Consider the following 16,491-nt stretch of genomic DNA (forward strand, 5'->3'; position numbering starts at 1 on the left):
CTAAGAGTTCTTGGTAGCAAAGAGGCCTATGTGTGTAGCCTTTCTGGTGTAGATGTTCATACTCAATGCATAAACATCAGAGGTTGCTGTTGACATCTGTCTGTCTCAGGAGACAATGGAGGCGTGTGCTTTGGGGGTGAAGTCAAATCTTTGGGGAGTTACAGCACCAGTTGTGGGAGAGACGTGAAGGGACTAAAGTAAAAATATACACTGGTACCATTATAAATACACACCAACTATTACAAAATAAAATCCACAAAGCATTTAGAGGCTATATTGAGGTGCTGAAGAATTGCAGAAGACTATACTACTTGTCCAATACTAACTGCAACTATTAAGAAAAAGAAGAAGAGGAGGAGGAGGAGGAGTTTGGATTTGATATCCCACTTTATCACTACCCTAAGGAGTCTCAAAGCAGCTAACATTCTCCTCTCCCTTCCTCCCCCACAACAAACACTCTGTGAGGTGAGTGGGGCTGAGAGACTTTAGAGAAGTGTGACTAGCCCAAGGTCACCCAGCAGCTGCATGTGGAGGAGCGGGGACGCAAACCCGGTTCCCCAGATTACGAGACTACCGCTCTTAACCACTACACCACACTGGCTCCACACTGAATAGTTGTGCCAACTTGCAGTACTTTATTAAATGTTGGTAAACTGTGCAAATGTATCTTTAGCATCCCTTGCATCAGCAGTCTCCAACGTCATCACAGCCATTGCCACTGGTGCAGGATCATTACATGTTACAATCTACATACCTGAAGTGTGTTAATTCTTACACAGAAATGTTTTCATGATAGGAATTTAAATTTAATTTCAAAGCCGGGAGTAAAGGGTTTTTGTTTTTTTTCTTGAGCAGAAATTATGGTTTATGCTTGTATGTATCCTGGGGAAATGCAGGTACGTCTTGCTTCACACAGTATGGTTCCCCACCCCCCTCTACAGTCTTCATCACCCTATTGGAAAAACTCTACACCACCAATTGCGAAGCGTTGTGCCAAGGTATTTATTTCACCATGAGTGACAAAGCAGCCCCATGTTCTGAGAGTGTACATTGATACTGGGAGGCAAAATAATACGACGTGACTCTCCTGTGCTTTCTATCCAGCATTTGCAATGCAATTTATACATAACATGCTTAGAAGTTTAATGGGAAAAGGACTGGAGCCCTAGTTCCATTTTCGCCTGCTTGCTGGTGCACAATGCAATCCTATACATGTCTGCTCAGAAACAAGCCTCAGTGAGTTCCAAGTGGAGTTACGCCCAGCCCTTCCTAGGAAGGCCCTTCCTAAACAAATCCGTCAAGGTAACCTACTGAGCTATCCAGGCTGATAAAGATAAACCAGTTAAGAACAAAATAATAAGTATGATAACATTCACACGTGCGCACCAAAACCACAACCTCCCCAGACGTTCGACGCAGAAGGCTTGAATTGGCGGCGTCTTCTGCCTGAAAGTTGCCAGATCCTGGTCCTCGCTTTCAAAGCAGCAGCAGCAGCAGCAGCCGTCCTCAGAATGGCTGTGGCGTTTTCCTTTTATTTATTCCCTGCTGTGCTAAGTGCCTTCCGTGCTAATCTTGCAAACTTTTGGGGAAAGGGGAAGTTGAGGGGCGGGAATGGCAAAGCCGTGAGAGAGAGAGCGCAGACAGGAATGAGGCTGAGAGGGAGCAGGTGATGTATACTAATCGGGACGAGGGCTGGGAGGTGCTGCGTGGTCGGCACCCAGCGACTGGCTGGCTGGCTGGCGTTGGCTTTTCGACGCCAGTGCCAGCGGCGGCTCTTCCCTTTCGCTGCCACCCCTGCGCTCTCTCTCTCTCTCTCTCTCTCTCTCTCTCTCTCACACACACACACACACACACACACACACAGAGCGCCTCACACGCACTTCACTTTTCCAGCCGGGGGCCAGTCAGTGCTCGCTGAGAGGGACTTCCTCTTCAGGGAAAGAAGCTGCGCGGGGACTTTTTCCCTTTCCCTGTCAGGAGCCTTGCCCTTTCCTTCGCTCGCTGAGGCGGCGGCGGCGGCGGCGTCCCCATTCCCAGGAAGGACAGGGACGCACACTCTTTCTTTCTCTGTGTCTGTCTCTCTTTCTCGGCTGGGGGCCGGAGCCGTCATGTGACCGGCTTGGGCTGCAGGGACCCCCCGCCTCCCTCCGCGCCATGAGTGAACTGGAGGCTGCTGGGCAGCATCCAAGCCGGCGCCAGGTAGAGCTCAGGCTGCCGCTCAGCCTCCTCTCCTGCCTGCTCCTGGTCTGGACCAAAGAGATCGCGGCGCTGGCGGACTTCTCAGGTAAGTTACAGATGGGTAGCCGTGTTGGTCTGCCATAGTTAAAACAAAAAAAATTCCTTCCAGTAGCACCTTAAAGACCAACTAAGTTAGTTCTTGGTATGAGCTTTCGTGTGCATGCACACTTCTTCAGATACACTGAAACAGAAGTTGCCAGATCCTTCTATATAGTGAGAAGGTGGGGAGGGGTATTACTCAGAGGGGGGTGGGAATGGGTGATTGGCAGATAGCTGTGATGAGCCTGTTGACGACTATTAACGACTGCAGTAGGTCTTACAGGAAAAAGCAAGGGGTGAGAAGGTGAAAAATGGCTTTGTCATGTATAGTGAGATAAGAATCCAATGTCTTTATTCAGGCCAGGTGTCTCCATGGTTTTAAGTTTGGTAATGATTTGCAATTCAGCAGCTTCTCTTTCCAGTCTATTTCTGAAATTCCTTTGTAGTAAAACAGCTACTTTGAGATCTTGTATAGAATGTCCTGGGAGATTGAAGTGTTCTCCTACTGGTTTCTCTGTCTTGTGATTCTTGATGTCAGATTTATGTCCATTTATTCTTTGGCGTAAGGTTTGGCCTGTTTGTCCAATATAGAGAGCTGAAGGACACTGTTGGCATTTGATGGCATACACAATGTTAGACGATGAGCAATTAAATAGTCCAGAGATGGTGTGTGTGATGTTGTTGGGGCCAGTAATGGTGTTGTCCGGGTGTATGTGGCAGCAAAGTTGGCATCTGGGTTTATTGCAGGCTCTGGTGCCAGTGTCCGTGTTAAGTCTGGTTGTAGTATTATTGTGGGTTAGGAGTTGTTTAAGATTGGGTGGCTGTCTGTAGGCAATGAAAGGTCTTCCTCCCAGAGCTTGAGAAAGAGAACTGTCATTGTCCAGGAGAGGTTGTAGATCTCTGATGATGCGTTGTACTGTTTTAACTTGGGAGCTGTATGTGATGACTAGAGGAGTTCTGTTATTTTCTTTTTTGGGTCTGTCTTGCAGCAAGTTCTCTCTGGTTATCAGTCTGGCTCTGTTGATCTGTTGTCTAACTTCATCTGCTGGGTATTTTAGTTCTAAAAAGGTTTGCTGTAGATCTCTTAGGTGAGAGTCTCTGTCTGTAGAATTGGAACAGATACGGCTGTAACGTAGTGCCTGGCTATAAACAATGGACTGTTTGGTATGTTTGGGATGGTGGCTAGAGGCATGTAGATATGTTTGACGGTCAGTTGGTTTACGGTATAAGGTGGTGTCTATGCGCCCATCCTGTATTTTTATAGTAGTGTCCAAAAAATGTATTTCTTGCATAGATTGATTCATTGTTAGGTTGATTGTGGGGTGAAAATCATTGAATTTCTGGTGGAAGGTGTTCAGGGTCTGTTGACCATGTGTCCAGATGATAAAAATATCATCAATGTATCGCAGGTACAAGAGAGGTTTGAGTGGGTAGGAGTTTAGGAAACGTTGTTCTAAATCTGCCATGAAGATGTTGGCATACTGTGGGGCCATGCGGGTGCCCATTGCTGTGCCGCTGATCTGAAGGAACAGGTCATCACCGAATTTGAAGTTGTTGTGGGTAAGGACAAATTGGCAGAGTTTGGTGGCAAAGTCCGCTGTGGTTTTATCTGAAATGGTGTTCCTTATAGCTTGTAAACCATCGTTGTGTGGGATGTTGGTATACAGAGATTCCACATCCATAGTAGCTAGTATAGTGTTGTTGGGAAGATTATTTAAAGATTGTATTTTCCTCAGGAAATCTGTGGTGTCACGTACATAGCTGGGAGCACTGATGGCATATGGTTTCAGAACAGTGTCCATATAACCGGAGACACCCACTGTGATAGTGCCAATACCTGAAATGATGGGGCGTCCTGGATTTCCTGGTTTGTGTATTTTAGGTAGAAGATAGAAAGTTCCTGGTCGAGGTTCTGTTGGTGTGTTGGTGAGGATCTGTTCTTGGATGTGTGGGGGTAGCTCCTTAACAATCTTGTTCAGTTCTTTTTTGTATTCTTGTGTGGGGTCTGAGTCCAATTTTATGTAAAAGGCGGTATTGGAAAGTTGTCTGTGAGCCTCCTGGATGTAGTCAGTTTTGTTCATGATGACGACAGCTCCACCTTTGTCTGCTTCTTTAATTATAATGTCTGGGTTGTTTCTGAGATTATCTATGGCTCTCCTTTCAGCATGGTTTAGATTTTGTTGTAAGCGGTGGTGTTTTCTGGTCACATCTGTTTGTATTCTGTGGCGGAAGCAGTCAATGTACAAGTCCAGTGTGGTATTGCGTCCATCAGGAGGAGTCCATGTGGAGTCTCTTTTTGTGTAACACTTTTTCGGTGGTAGTTGGTGGTCAGTGTTCTGTTGGGAGGATGGTGGTTGTTCTCCAGTGGGTTGAGAGGTGTTGTGTTGTGAAGTTGTTGCTTGTTCTGCTTTGTCTTGTTGTTGTGTGTGTTGAAAATACTCCTTAAGGCGTAAACGGCGGAAAAATGCTTCCAAGTCCCCGTAGAACTGAATCATGTGTGGGGATTTGGCAGGGCAGAATGACAGTCCACGTGAAAGGACTGATTCCTCAGCTGGGCTGAGTGCTTGCTGTGAGAGATTGACAATATTGTTGATCTTGTTTTGATTGGTAGCCTGTAGGTTGGAAAGGTTAGAGAGTTTCTTGTTTTTCTGTTTTTTCAGTAGCTCCAGTTGAGAGTGGTAAATGTTATGTTTTTCCTTTTGGAACTCTTGCCAAGCTTGGTGGTTCCTGATAGAGTTGTCCAATACAAGGAGTTCCTCCTTTATTAGCTTCTGTTTAGAGTAGAGAACGCTGATCAGATGTTTGAGCAGCTTCTTAGAGAAAGTGTTGCATAGTTTTCTTGCATATTCAGTGGGATATGTGGATTGTAGAGGGTTCTTAATTCTAAGACCCTTGGGTATAATGTCCAGGTTCTTGCATTTAGTAAGAAAGAAGATATCAGTCTGTACCTGTGCAAGTTTCTTGGTGAGGTTGATGGACTTCCATTTCATGCGGCTCAATGTGGTGCCTTCCATAGTTCCAGTTACAGATGGGTAGCCGTGTTGGTCTGCCATAGTTAAAACAAAAAAAATTCCTTCCAGTAGCACCTTAAAGACCAACTAAGTTAGTTCTTGGTATGAGCTTTCGTGTGCATGCACACTTCTTCAGATACACTGAAACAGAAGTTGCCAGATCCTTCTATATAGTGAGAAGGTGGGGAGGGGTATTACTCAGAGGGGGGTGGGAATGGGTGATTGGCAGATAGCTGTGATGAGCCTGTTGACGACTATTAACGACTGCAGTAGGTCTTACAGGAAAAAGCAAGGGGTGAGAAGGTGAAAAATGGCTTTGTCATGTATAGTGAGATAAGAATCCAATGTCTTTATTCAGGCCAGGTGTCTCCATGGTTTTAAGTTTGGTAATGATTTGCAATTCAGCAGCTTCTCTTTCCAGTCTATTTCTGAAATTCCTTTGTAGTAAAACAGCTACTTTGAGATCTTGTATAGAATGTCCTGGGAGATTGAAGTGTTCTCCTACTGGTTTCTCTGTCTTGTGATTCTTGATGTCAGATTTATGTCCATTTATTCTTTGGCGTAAGGTTTGGCCTGTTTGTCCAATATAGAGAGCTGAAGGACACTGTTGGCATTTGATGGCATACACAATGTTAGACGATGAGCAATTAAATAGTCCAGAGATGGTGTGTGTGATGTTGTTGGGGCCAGTAATGGTGTTGTCCGGGTGTATGTGGCAGCAAAGTTGGCATCTGGGTTTATTGCAGGCTCTGGTGCCAGTGTCCGTGTTAAGTCTGGTTGTAGTATTATTGTGGGTTAGGAGTTGTTTAAGATTGGGTGGCTGTCTGTAGGCAATGAAAGGTCTTCCTCCCAGAGCTTGAGAAAGAGAACTGTCATTGTCCAGGAGAGGTTGTAGATCTCTGATGATGCGTTGTACTGTTTTAACTTGGGAGCTGTATGTGATGACTAGAGGAGTTCTGTTATTTTCTTTTTTGGGTCTGTCTTGCAGCAAGTTCTCTCTGGTTATCAGTCTGGCTCTGTTGATCTGTTGTCTAACTTCATCTGCTGGGTATTTTAGTTCTAAAAAGGTTTGCTGTAGATCTCTTAGGTGAGAGTCTCTGTCTGTAGAATTGGAACAGATACGGCTGTAACGTAGTGCCTGGCTATAAACAATGGACTGTTTGGTATGTTTGGGATGGTGGCTAGAGGCATGTAGATATGTTTGACGGTCAGTTGGTTTACGGTATAAGGTGGTGTCTATGCGCCCATCCTGTATTTTTATAGTAGTGTCCAAAAAATGTATTTCTTGCATAGATTGATTCATTGTTAGGTTGATTGTGGGGTGAAAATCATTGAATTTCTGGTGGAAGGTGTTCAGGGTCTGTTGACCATGTGTCCAGATGATAAAAATATCATCAATGTATCGCAGGTACAAGAGAGGTTTGAGTGGGTAGGAGTTTAGGAAACGTTGTTCTAAATCTGCCATGAAGATGTTGGCATACTGTGGGGCCATGCGGGTGCCCATTGCTGTGCCGCTGATCTGAAGGAACAGGTCATCACCGAATTTGAAGTTGTTGTGGGTAAGGACAAATTGGCAGAGTTTGGTGGCAAAGTCCGCTGTGGTTTTATCTGAAATGGTGTTCCTTATAGCTTGTAAACCATCGTTGTGTGGGATGTTGGTATACAGAGATTCCACATCCATAGTAGCTAGTATAGTGTTGTTGGGAAGATTATTTAAAGATTGTATTTTCCTCAGGAAATCTGTGGTGTCACGTACATAGCTGGGAGCACTGATGGCATATGGTTTCAGAACAGTGTCCATATAACCGGAGACACCCACTGTGATAGTGCCAATACCTGAAATGATGGGGCGTCCTGGATTTCCTGGTTTGTGTATTTTAGGTAGAAGATAGAAAGTTCCTGGTCGAGGTTCTGTTGGTGTGTTGGTGAGGATCTGTTCTTGGATGTGTGGGGGTAGCTCCTTAACAATCTTGTTCAGTTCTTTTTTGTATTCTTGTGTGGGGTCTGAGTCCAATTTTATGTAAAAGGCGGTATTGGAAAGTTGTCTGTGAGCCTCCTGGATGTAGTCAGTTTTGTTCATGATGACGACAGCTCCACCTTTGTCTGCTTCTTTAATTATAATGTCTGGGTTGTTTCTTCATGGCAGATTTAGAACAACGTTTCCTAAACTCCTACCCACTCAAACCTCTCTTGTACCTGCGATACATTGATGATATTTTTATCATCTGGACACATGGTCAACAGACCCTGAACACCTTCCACCAGAAATTCAATGATTTTCACCCCACAATCAACCTAACAATGAATCAATCTATGCAAGAAATACATTTTTTGGACACTACTATAAAAATACAGGATGGGCGCATAGACACCACCTTATACCGTAAACCAACTGACCGTCAAACATATCTACATGCCTCTAGCCACCATCCCAAACATACCAAACAGTCCATTGTTTATAGCCAGGCACTACGTTACAGCCGTATCTGTTCCAATTCTACAGACAGAGACTCTCACCTAAGAGATCTACAGCAAACCTTTTTAGAACTAAAATACCCAGCAGATGAAGTTAGACAACAGATCAACAGAGCCAGACTGATAACCAGAGAGAACTTGCTGCAAGACAGACCCAAAAAAGAAAATAACAGAACTCCTCTAGTCATCACATACAGCTCCCAAGTTAAAACAGTACAACGCATCATCAGAGATCTACAACCTCTCCTGGACAATGACAGTTCTCTTTCTCAAGCTCTGGGAGGAAGACCTTTCATTGCCTACAGACAGCCACCCAATCTTAAACAACTCCTAACCCACAATAATACTACAACCAGACTTAACACGGACACTGGCACCAGAGCCTGCAATAAACCCAGATGCCAACTTTGCTGCCACATACACCCGGACAACACCATTACTGGCCCCAACAACATCACACACACCATCTCTGGACTATTTAATTGCTCATCGTCTAACATTGTGTATGCCATCAAATGCCAACAGTGTCCTTCAGCTCTCTATATTGGACAAACAGGCCAAACCTTACGCCAAAGAATAAATGGACATAAATCTGACATCAAGAATCACAAGACAGAGAAACCAGTAGGAGAACACTTCAATCTCCCAGGACATTCTATACAAGATCTCAAAGTAGCTGTTTTACTACAAAGGAATTTCAGAAATAGACTGGAAAGAGAAGCTGCTGAATTGCAAATCATTACCAAACTTAAAACCATGGAGACACCTGGCCTGAATAAAGACATTGGATTCTTATCTCACTATACATGACAAAGCCATTTTTCACCTTCTCACCCCTTGCTTTTTCCTGTAAGACCTACTGCAGTCGTTAATAGTCGTCAACAGGCTCATCACAGCTATCTGCCAATCACCCATTCCCACCCCCCTCTGAGTAATACCCCTCCCCACCTTCTCACTATATAGAAGGATCTGGCAACTTCTGTTTCAGTGTATCTGAAGAAGTGTGCATGCACACGAAAGCTCATACCAAGAACTAACTTAGTTGGTCTTTAAGGTGCTACTGGAAGGAATTTTTTTTGTTTTCTCAGGTAAGGTCAGCAACCTCTGCGCCGGGTGGGCGACTGGCCAGCCCCATCTCAGCAGCATCGCCAGGCAGGGCGGCCAGCAGGCAGGTGGGCGCGGGCAGCACCAGGGAGGGGAGCCTCCCTCTGAAACGGGCTGGATGGTTGAACAGCTGGCATATAGGCACACTGTAGGGACCGTGGTTTTCCTTTTTCTTCACCTAAGGCAGGAAATTCAACAGGTACCTGATTCCTCCTGCACAGAATTCTGTACAAAACTTTGCTCCGTAGTGCAGCTACTTAAGGCTCTATTGGGGGGAAGGGAAGATAATTTCTAATACAAAAGTATTTATATATTTTGCTTAATGCTTAAACCCATGCTCAGCTTATTTAGTTTTTTGCAATCTGATTCAGGAGGGCGAGAGAAGGGTTTTTGCCAGGTGAACACAAAACATTTCCAAGAAAAACCAACTTCATTAGAGATCTTGAACTGATAATGCTTTTGAAGTCCATTCCCAAAGCTGCCAGGTGCTGTACATTAGCTAGGGTTGCTATACTCATTACTTGGAGAATCCAATGTCTCTTACCATAGGCAAAGTAATGTTCTGCCCACCATTTAATCCCCACAAACAACACCTATGGAACTGGAAGTGTAGGTGGATTCCCACTGAACCTGAACCAAGATCCATTTCCTTTTATAAAAGGGAGTATTGAATGTGTTTCATTGGTAGACTGCATGCTGTGAATGAAGATGAACTCTCTGGAATGCTTAGCTGCTGTGGTATAGAAAACCCCCATATTGCTGCCTACATCATTTTGACAGCTGAGCTTGTGCCAACCTCGGTACATGGGGCCCATAGGGATGGGATGCAGTGAATGAATACATGTGACCCCGAAGAAATGACCAGATACATGGTGTGCAGCTGCTTGCTTAGGCGTGTGCTTGCGAGGCTTTAGGTAGCTCAAGGCCAGGAAGGAAGGCTGCAGCCTAGAATAGTATCACTGTAAGTGGGTGCAGGTTCATGGCTAGACTAGAATGGCTCATCAAGAGTAGAGGATGTGCTTTGAAAGATTTGCCATGCATGCTTAAGAAAGCTACATTCATAAGTAAATGTCCTGGAAGATATAGTCTGCTGGAGCCCAGACTAGGGGTACAATAGAGAAGATCATGGCGTATGACTTATTTGCTGCTGAAAACTCTTCAGAACTAAAGTAGTCAGAAAGCTTTAAAAACCAACAAACACACCAGCACAGAACCAAAAAATGCCATTTTAGTACTTGCTGTTGTGTGCAGAATGAAAACTCTAGCCAACTTAAGAAACCTAAATATGAAACACGGCAGAAATTATTTTGAATTAATTTAGACTGAAATAGCATCATACTGATGATCTTGTATATGTGCTCTATGAATTATAAAACTTTGAAATTGTGAATAGCATTGTTCTAAGCATATGTGAGAATTGTTAAACTGACAGTATTGCCCCAATTTAAATACAATGATATATGTATGTTCCTCTGAGTCGCTTTCAACTCTACAATTTTATGACTCTTATGATTCTGTGTTTAACTAAGTTACCTGTATTGTGGATAAATACAGTACTCAATACTGTACATGGTTTGCTCAGAGGTCAGTCACATTGAGTTAAATGAGACTAACACCTAAGTAAGTATGCGTAGGGCTACTGTGTTGATCAGTGAAAGGTTAAAGTGTTTAAATGGGTTGGGGTTTCACAGCAACTGCAATACTTAAAACACAGCAGAGAAATAAGGCATTTAGTACTGTTTTGGTAGACTTGCTGACAAATAATATTATTATTACTATTAAACCAAAATAGGCTTCTAGAGAAACCATTTGCATGGCTTAAATGTACCAAAACTCAGACCTCCACTATGAAGCCAAAGGGCAAATATGAGTCAATGGGAATTCAAAGATTTTCCTCACCCACATACAAGCATTAAAAAAGATCCATGTATTAACCCTGTAGCCTTGAAAAAGAACACAACTTAATCAAGACTGCTAGATCTGCACAAGAAATGGACAATAAGAACATGATTCTTATTCTTCCCCTCCATCCCTGAAAGTAACATTACAGCACTACAAGGCTTTGGTAATTAATAAGTACCTTAAATAAAATATAAAAGAGAAAGCATAAGAGACAGCCTAGTGCCACTTTTCAAGATTTAGTCTCTGCCTTGCTATGCTGTAGGCAGCTTTTTAAAAAATTACTCCTATGATCGGAGTTTCCTAGCTGGTTGCCAGAATTATATTTATGGCCCACATTAGCAATCTGGCAAACCCTGAAATGAATGGGATCAAAGTTAATTGCAACTAGCTTGATTTCAATGGGATTTAAGCCTAAATTAAGGGCCAAACTAGATGTGATCCGTGCCACATAATTTGGCTTTGTGTAGCTGCTTTTTGTTTAACAAAATTGTCAACAGGAACTTTCCTCCCATTGCAAATAGCAAACAAAGATGGAGGCTGATTCCTATCATGTCAGGGTTAAAGCCAGCTCCCCTACCACAATGTCATGGCCCCAATCCAGCTCAGCCTTCACCCTGGCCTATTTGTTAAAAATAAACTGCACAAGGCCAAACTACAGGGCAAATATTAAATGTAGTTCTTTTGTACTGAGCTCTATAAAAGCTGCAGAACTACTTGAGCCAGTAACATAAGGTCTAATGATGGACCAGTGCAAATTTTAATGTGAAATAATCCCTTGCGCTCATCTCGCTTTACTGGCCTAGGGAGCCGACTTTTGTCCGCAGACAGTTTTTCCGGGTCATGTGGCCAGCATGATTAAGCCACTTCTGGCGAAACCAGAGCAACGCATGAAAACGCCATTTACCTTCCCGCTAGATTTATCCCACCTATTTATCTATTCGCATTTTTGGCGTGCTTTTGAACTGCTAGGTTGGCAGGAGCTGGGACAGAACAATGGGAGCTTACCCTGTTGCGGGGATTCAAACTGCCAACCTTCCTATCGGCAAGCCCTAGGCTCAGTGGTTTAGACCACAGCGCCACCCGCATATTACTTGCATATAATTCCAGGAAAGAGAATATTGGATATGATCCAATATTCCAACACCAGGATATGATCATGAACTATGATGCTATGCTGGCATGCATTGCAGGGTATTTTATTTGGCACTGCACATGGATGTACTAGAGTAAATACTCATAAACAATGTGTCAAGTTCTTTCTTTCTTTCTTTCTTTCTTTCTTTCTTTCTTTCTTTCTTTCTTTCTTTCTTTCTTATAGGACTCAGGTTTTGAAGTGCCTAAGGTTATAGTTCTTGGAAACAATCTCTGTTTAAATTAGTGGAACTTACCGTTCCAGCAGGGCAGTCCTATGGTCCCAGTATGCTGAGTAGCCACTGAACTAGGACTAACATTGACATAACGTTATCATGAGCCTATGCCCAACCAGCAGCAGAGTCAACACCACAACAATAACTTGAGCAACAAACCTTTAATGCAGCAACATTGACCATAGTAACCTTACTATGTAATACCCCCACAGTAACCTTAGCAACTCCACAACCAACTACTGTTCACAGTGTCATTTCACTGATGACATCCTCATGTTATCCATGTGCAAGGGCACCCACCAGAATGCAGCAACCACATCACTGCCCTATCAAGTATAAACAAAGCGCAGAAGCATGCTCCAAGGAGTAGACAACTGCACAATCTATGGCCCGAATTACCAGGAGGAATGTGTGTAGAATGCAGGCTCCCCAGAAAGAGTTCGAGTCCTGCTGGGGTGCCAATGATTTCATACACATGCAGTTTTAATGTTGCGCAGAGCATGTACATGTGCACACAGACATATGGAGCTGAAGGAAGCAGAATTAAGAAGATAAGTCAGCGAAGAGTGTAGTAGCCCAGGCAAAGTATAGGATTCTGGCTAAGGTTCATTTCTGCCTCTCTGCCTCTCTCCAGTGGCCTCTCACACTGCGAAGGAATCACTACACAGACATTATTTACTGACAGCATAGCTCTGTGGTTTGCCAAAGAGCTTTGAAGTATCCTATATAGTGGTACCTCAGGTTAAGAACTTAATTCGTTCTGGAGGTCTGTTCTTAACCTGAAACCGTTCTTAACCTGAAGCACCACTTTAGCTAATGGGGCTCCCACTGCTGCTGTGCCGCCACCGCACGATTGCTGTTCTCATCCTGAAGCAAAGTTCTTAACCCGAGGTACTATTTCTGGGTTAGTGGAGTCTGTAATCTGAAGTGTATGTAACCTGAAGCGTATGTAACCCAAGGTACCACTGTACTACCCAGGGGGCATAACTTGAAGTTAGGATTGCCTGAGGGCGTTCTCAGGCTACTTATTTATAATGTATATCAGACTCCCCTACATCACCAGGGCTATTCTGAAGTAAAAATATTGTGAACAGCAGCTTAATGATTATGGAAATCAAATACTTGTTCCTAAATTATGTACATGCTTGTTCACACATTCTCAACACGGCTACCTATCTGTAACCACACATTCTCAGTTGGGGGGTGGAATTCAGAGTTTTCATCCTGCAATAACTGTTGACTTAAAGGGAAAATAGATACATATTTATAGAGAACACTATTTATGTTTAAAATAAAACGATTTGAATATGAAAATTTCTATATGTATTTGGGAGGGGAGAGCGAGGGAAGGACAGAGGGAAGTCCTGTTGCAAGTGGAAATCCTGGCGCTGACAGGATGGTTACTTAGCACTGTATTGGATACAAGCCAGTTGCTATAATTGAAAAAGAAATACGCCTTACCACTTTGAGGAAGACTGTGACTAGGTCACTCAGTCTGCTTCAAGCCCCTGCTGTCCCTCCCTTTAACTCAGACTTGGACATGCCAGCCCTTAAACAGAGGACTGTCCTCTGTGACGTAGGACATGTGGGCCACCCTAATAGCATGCTCAGAAAAATACAGATTGCATTATCAAAGTCACATCAGCATCTAGACTACATTTTGAAATGGGATACTTAGTGCACCAACTATTTTGTGATTGGATTTCATGGGAAAGTCTTCCATTGACTGCTATGAGCTGGTAAACACTGTAGGCCTTGCCGCAAGCTCCTCATGTATATGCTGTCCTTATGAAGGCTGCAATCTGCAGACCCATAACATGATGCCTGTTTGTTCGGATAAAAAATGGTGCGTAGAACTATTGAAGCATTGATCTGTTCAGCAGGAATTCACCTTCGTTATAAGAGAGATAAGTTATGCCCCAAATAGGCATACAAGTCTTTCGGTTATAAGATTTTAAAATAAATAAATCAATAAATGTAATCCTTAGTTTTAACCAAGCAGAGTTAGAAGTCAAATACTCTTTGCCTCTTAAAGAATTACAAACAGCATTGCAGTATTATAAATATTTAGCATCTAAAGTTTCTGACCTGCCTCAAACCTTCTCTTCCTTTTTCAGCAGCAGAGGGTAGATTTTCATAAGCTCGGCTGAGTTTGTGAAAGCAAATCCTTTTAAAGAGACAGTCTCTAACAATGAGTGCAGTTAGTGATACCAAGTGTCATTGATCTCTCTCTCTCTCTCTCTCACACACACACACATGAACAGCAGCTTAATGATTTTGAAAATCAAATACTTGTTCCTAAATTATGTAAATGTTTTTCACATACTCTCAATTGGGGAGGGGGTTCAGAAGTTTCATCCTGCGGTAACCGTTGACTTATAGGGAAAATAAATACATATTTCTAGAGAACACCATTAATGTTTAAAATAAAATGATTTAAATATGAAAAAATATACTTACTTGGAGGGGGGAAAGTGGGAGACATATGTGTGTGTGTGTGTGTGTGTGTGTGTGTGCGCGCGTGCACACCTTTTTTGGTTGAGAAAAACTGTAAAACTTCATCTGACAGCAAAATCCTTAGGTGATGCAATGAACCTGTACTTGGAAAAAATAATAAATAAAAATTACAGTTTGAGAAATTCAAAGAGTTAATCAATTGTGGAACAGTTATCTGTAACAGGTTCCAATAATGAGAGATTAATAGTGCACATAGAGTTGGGGGAAAAACCTTGCTTAAGCCCTTTCTTCTCTGCACAGATCTTGAGCTTTCAAATTAAGATTATCAAGTGGCATACTTTCCTGGGTCATTGATTTTTCCACTCTGTGTGGTTTTAGCATCAGTACTGTATCTCAGCAGACTTGATACTGGACTCCCCACCTCAACACTTACCATCACCACTCTACAAAAAATTATTTGCCTGCTGTGACAGCTGGATGAAATGATTGCAAACTCAATTACTTTTGCTCACCTTTGAAACATGTGAAGTTCAACTGTTAGCCGGAGCTGAATTTGGTTCATGTATTAAAGACAAAATATCCAATTTTCAGAGGCCTAAGGAACAGATACCATTTACATCATCATTTGCAAAGGATGTGTTAAACAAGACTATTTAATACTGTACAGGTTGTTGCTGGTGTGTCAGTTCAGAAGATTGAACATTTTTAAACAGCAGAAGTTGATACAATAAGTTTATCGCTTTCTTTCTGTCTCCAAGGTTGCAAACTGTAGATTTTACTTGAAAACAGTAGTGTAATTGAAATCATTGTTACTTAGAGTACATTTTGCATTCAGATCCTAAAACATTGATTAGAAGTAATCCCTGAAGATTTAAATCGGTTTTACTTTCAGGTTAAGCACAATTAAGGCCAGTTTTTTCTTCCTTTGTGATTTCTACATACACATACTTCGGAAGTTCTGCTGAAATTTCTAGGCTCTATTTCCAAGGATATGTGTTTAGGGGAAAGTGTCTCTTGTAATGTTTGAGGGGAGGTATATGGTTGTTAGGCAGTTTATGACATACAGCAGCTGCCCATCTCTGTACCTGTGATGCACAGGTCATATTCTGCCAATGTTTTGGCAGTTTTTCTATAGAGACTGATCTCCATGAATGAAAATGTGATCTGTGAAGTTGCATAGCATCTTTACTTGCAGAACCTACATAAACTACATCCCTGCTATGTGTGCATTCATATTCTTACTATTATGTTCCACCCAGCTTGCAAAAAATGTACCTGTGTCTTATAAGAGGATCATCTTTCTTGCAGTTTGCACTTTTTTGAAAATCCAAGTCTTTAACAATTCAAAAAGAATTTAAAAAGAACTGGAGAAAGAAAGCTAGATTCAGATCAGAAAAGGGCTGACATCATATGCATGTGAATAATGAGAAGTACTATTATTCACTATATTTGAATTCCAAAGAAACGAAGATCCATATGTAATCCATACATCTTCATTATTTGTTGCTATTATAATAATGCATCCCATATGTGCCAGGAATTACAAAATAGTGTACAGATCTCCTTTGAAATTTTGTTTCCCATTTGTTGTAATAACTGATTTGATGTGCTTACACGTTTTTGAAAGAAGAATGAAATGGTAGAACATTGAGCAAATGCTTGATTCTTAGTCGTTTACTAAGGCTGCAATAATGTGCACACATAACTGAAATGAGTAGGACTTACTTTTGAGTTAACATGCATTGGATTGCTTTGTAAATGCGGTTTGTTTGTTTGTTGAACTGGGTGTTTTTCTCTTTGATCCCATGCCACTGGTCATCTCAAGCACTACAACTGTTGCTCTGTGACTCCCATTCATTTCAATGGGACTTCCTTTTGTTTCTTGGGAATACATTCCT

General features: G+C 42.4%; 1 protein-coding gene across 2 annotated transcripts in view; it reads left to right on the forward strand.

Annotated features, from left to right (window-relative positions):
* The first annotated feature begins 1,600 nt into the window (after positions 1–1,600).
* EVA1C (eva-1 homolog C) overlaps positions 1,601–16,491 on the forward strand; it is a 48,702-nt gene continuing 33,811 nt past the window's right edge. Inside the window, exon 1 of one of the 2 annotated variants that reach the window (XM_077927310.1) lies at positions 1,601–2,284. In XM_077927310.1, the coding sequence (XP_077783436.1) occupies positions 2,155–2,284 (130 nt within the window). In that variant the 5' untranslated portion in view covers positions 1,601–2,154. The remainder of the gene's footprint in view (positions 2,285–16,491) is intronic. The other variant, XM_077927309.1, reaches the window with a different exon arrangement.

Source organism: Podarcis muralis, chromosome 4 (genome assembly GCF_964188315.1).
Source record: "Podarcis muralis chromosome 4, rPodMur119.hap1.1, whole genome shotgun sequence".
NCBI lineage: Eukaryota > Metazoa > Chordata > Lepidosauria > Squamata > Lacertidae > Podarcis > Podarcis muralis.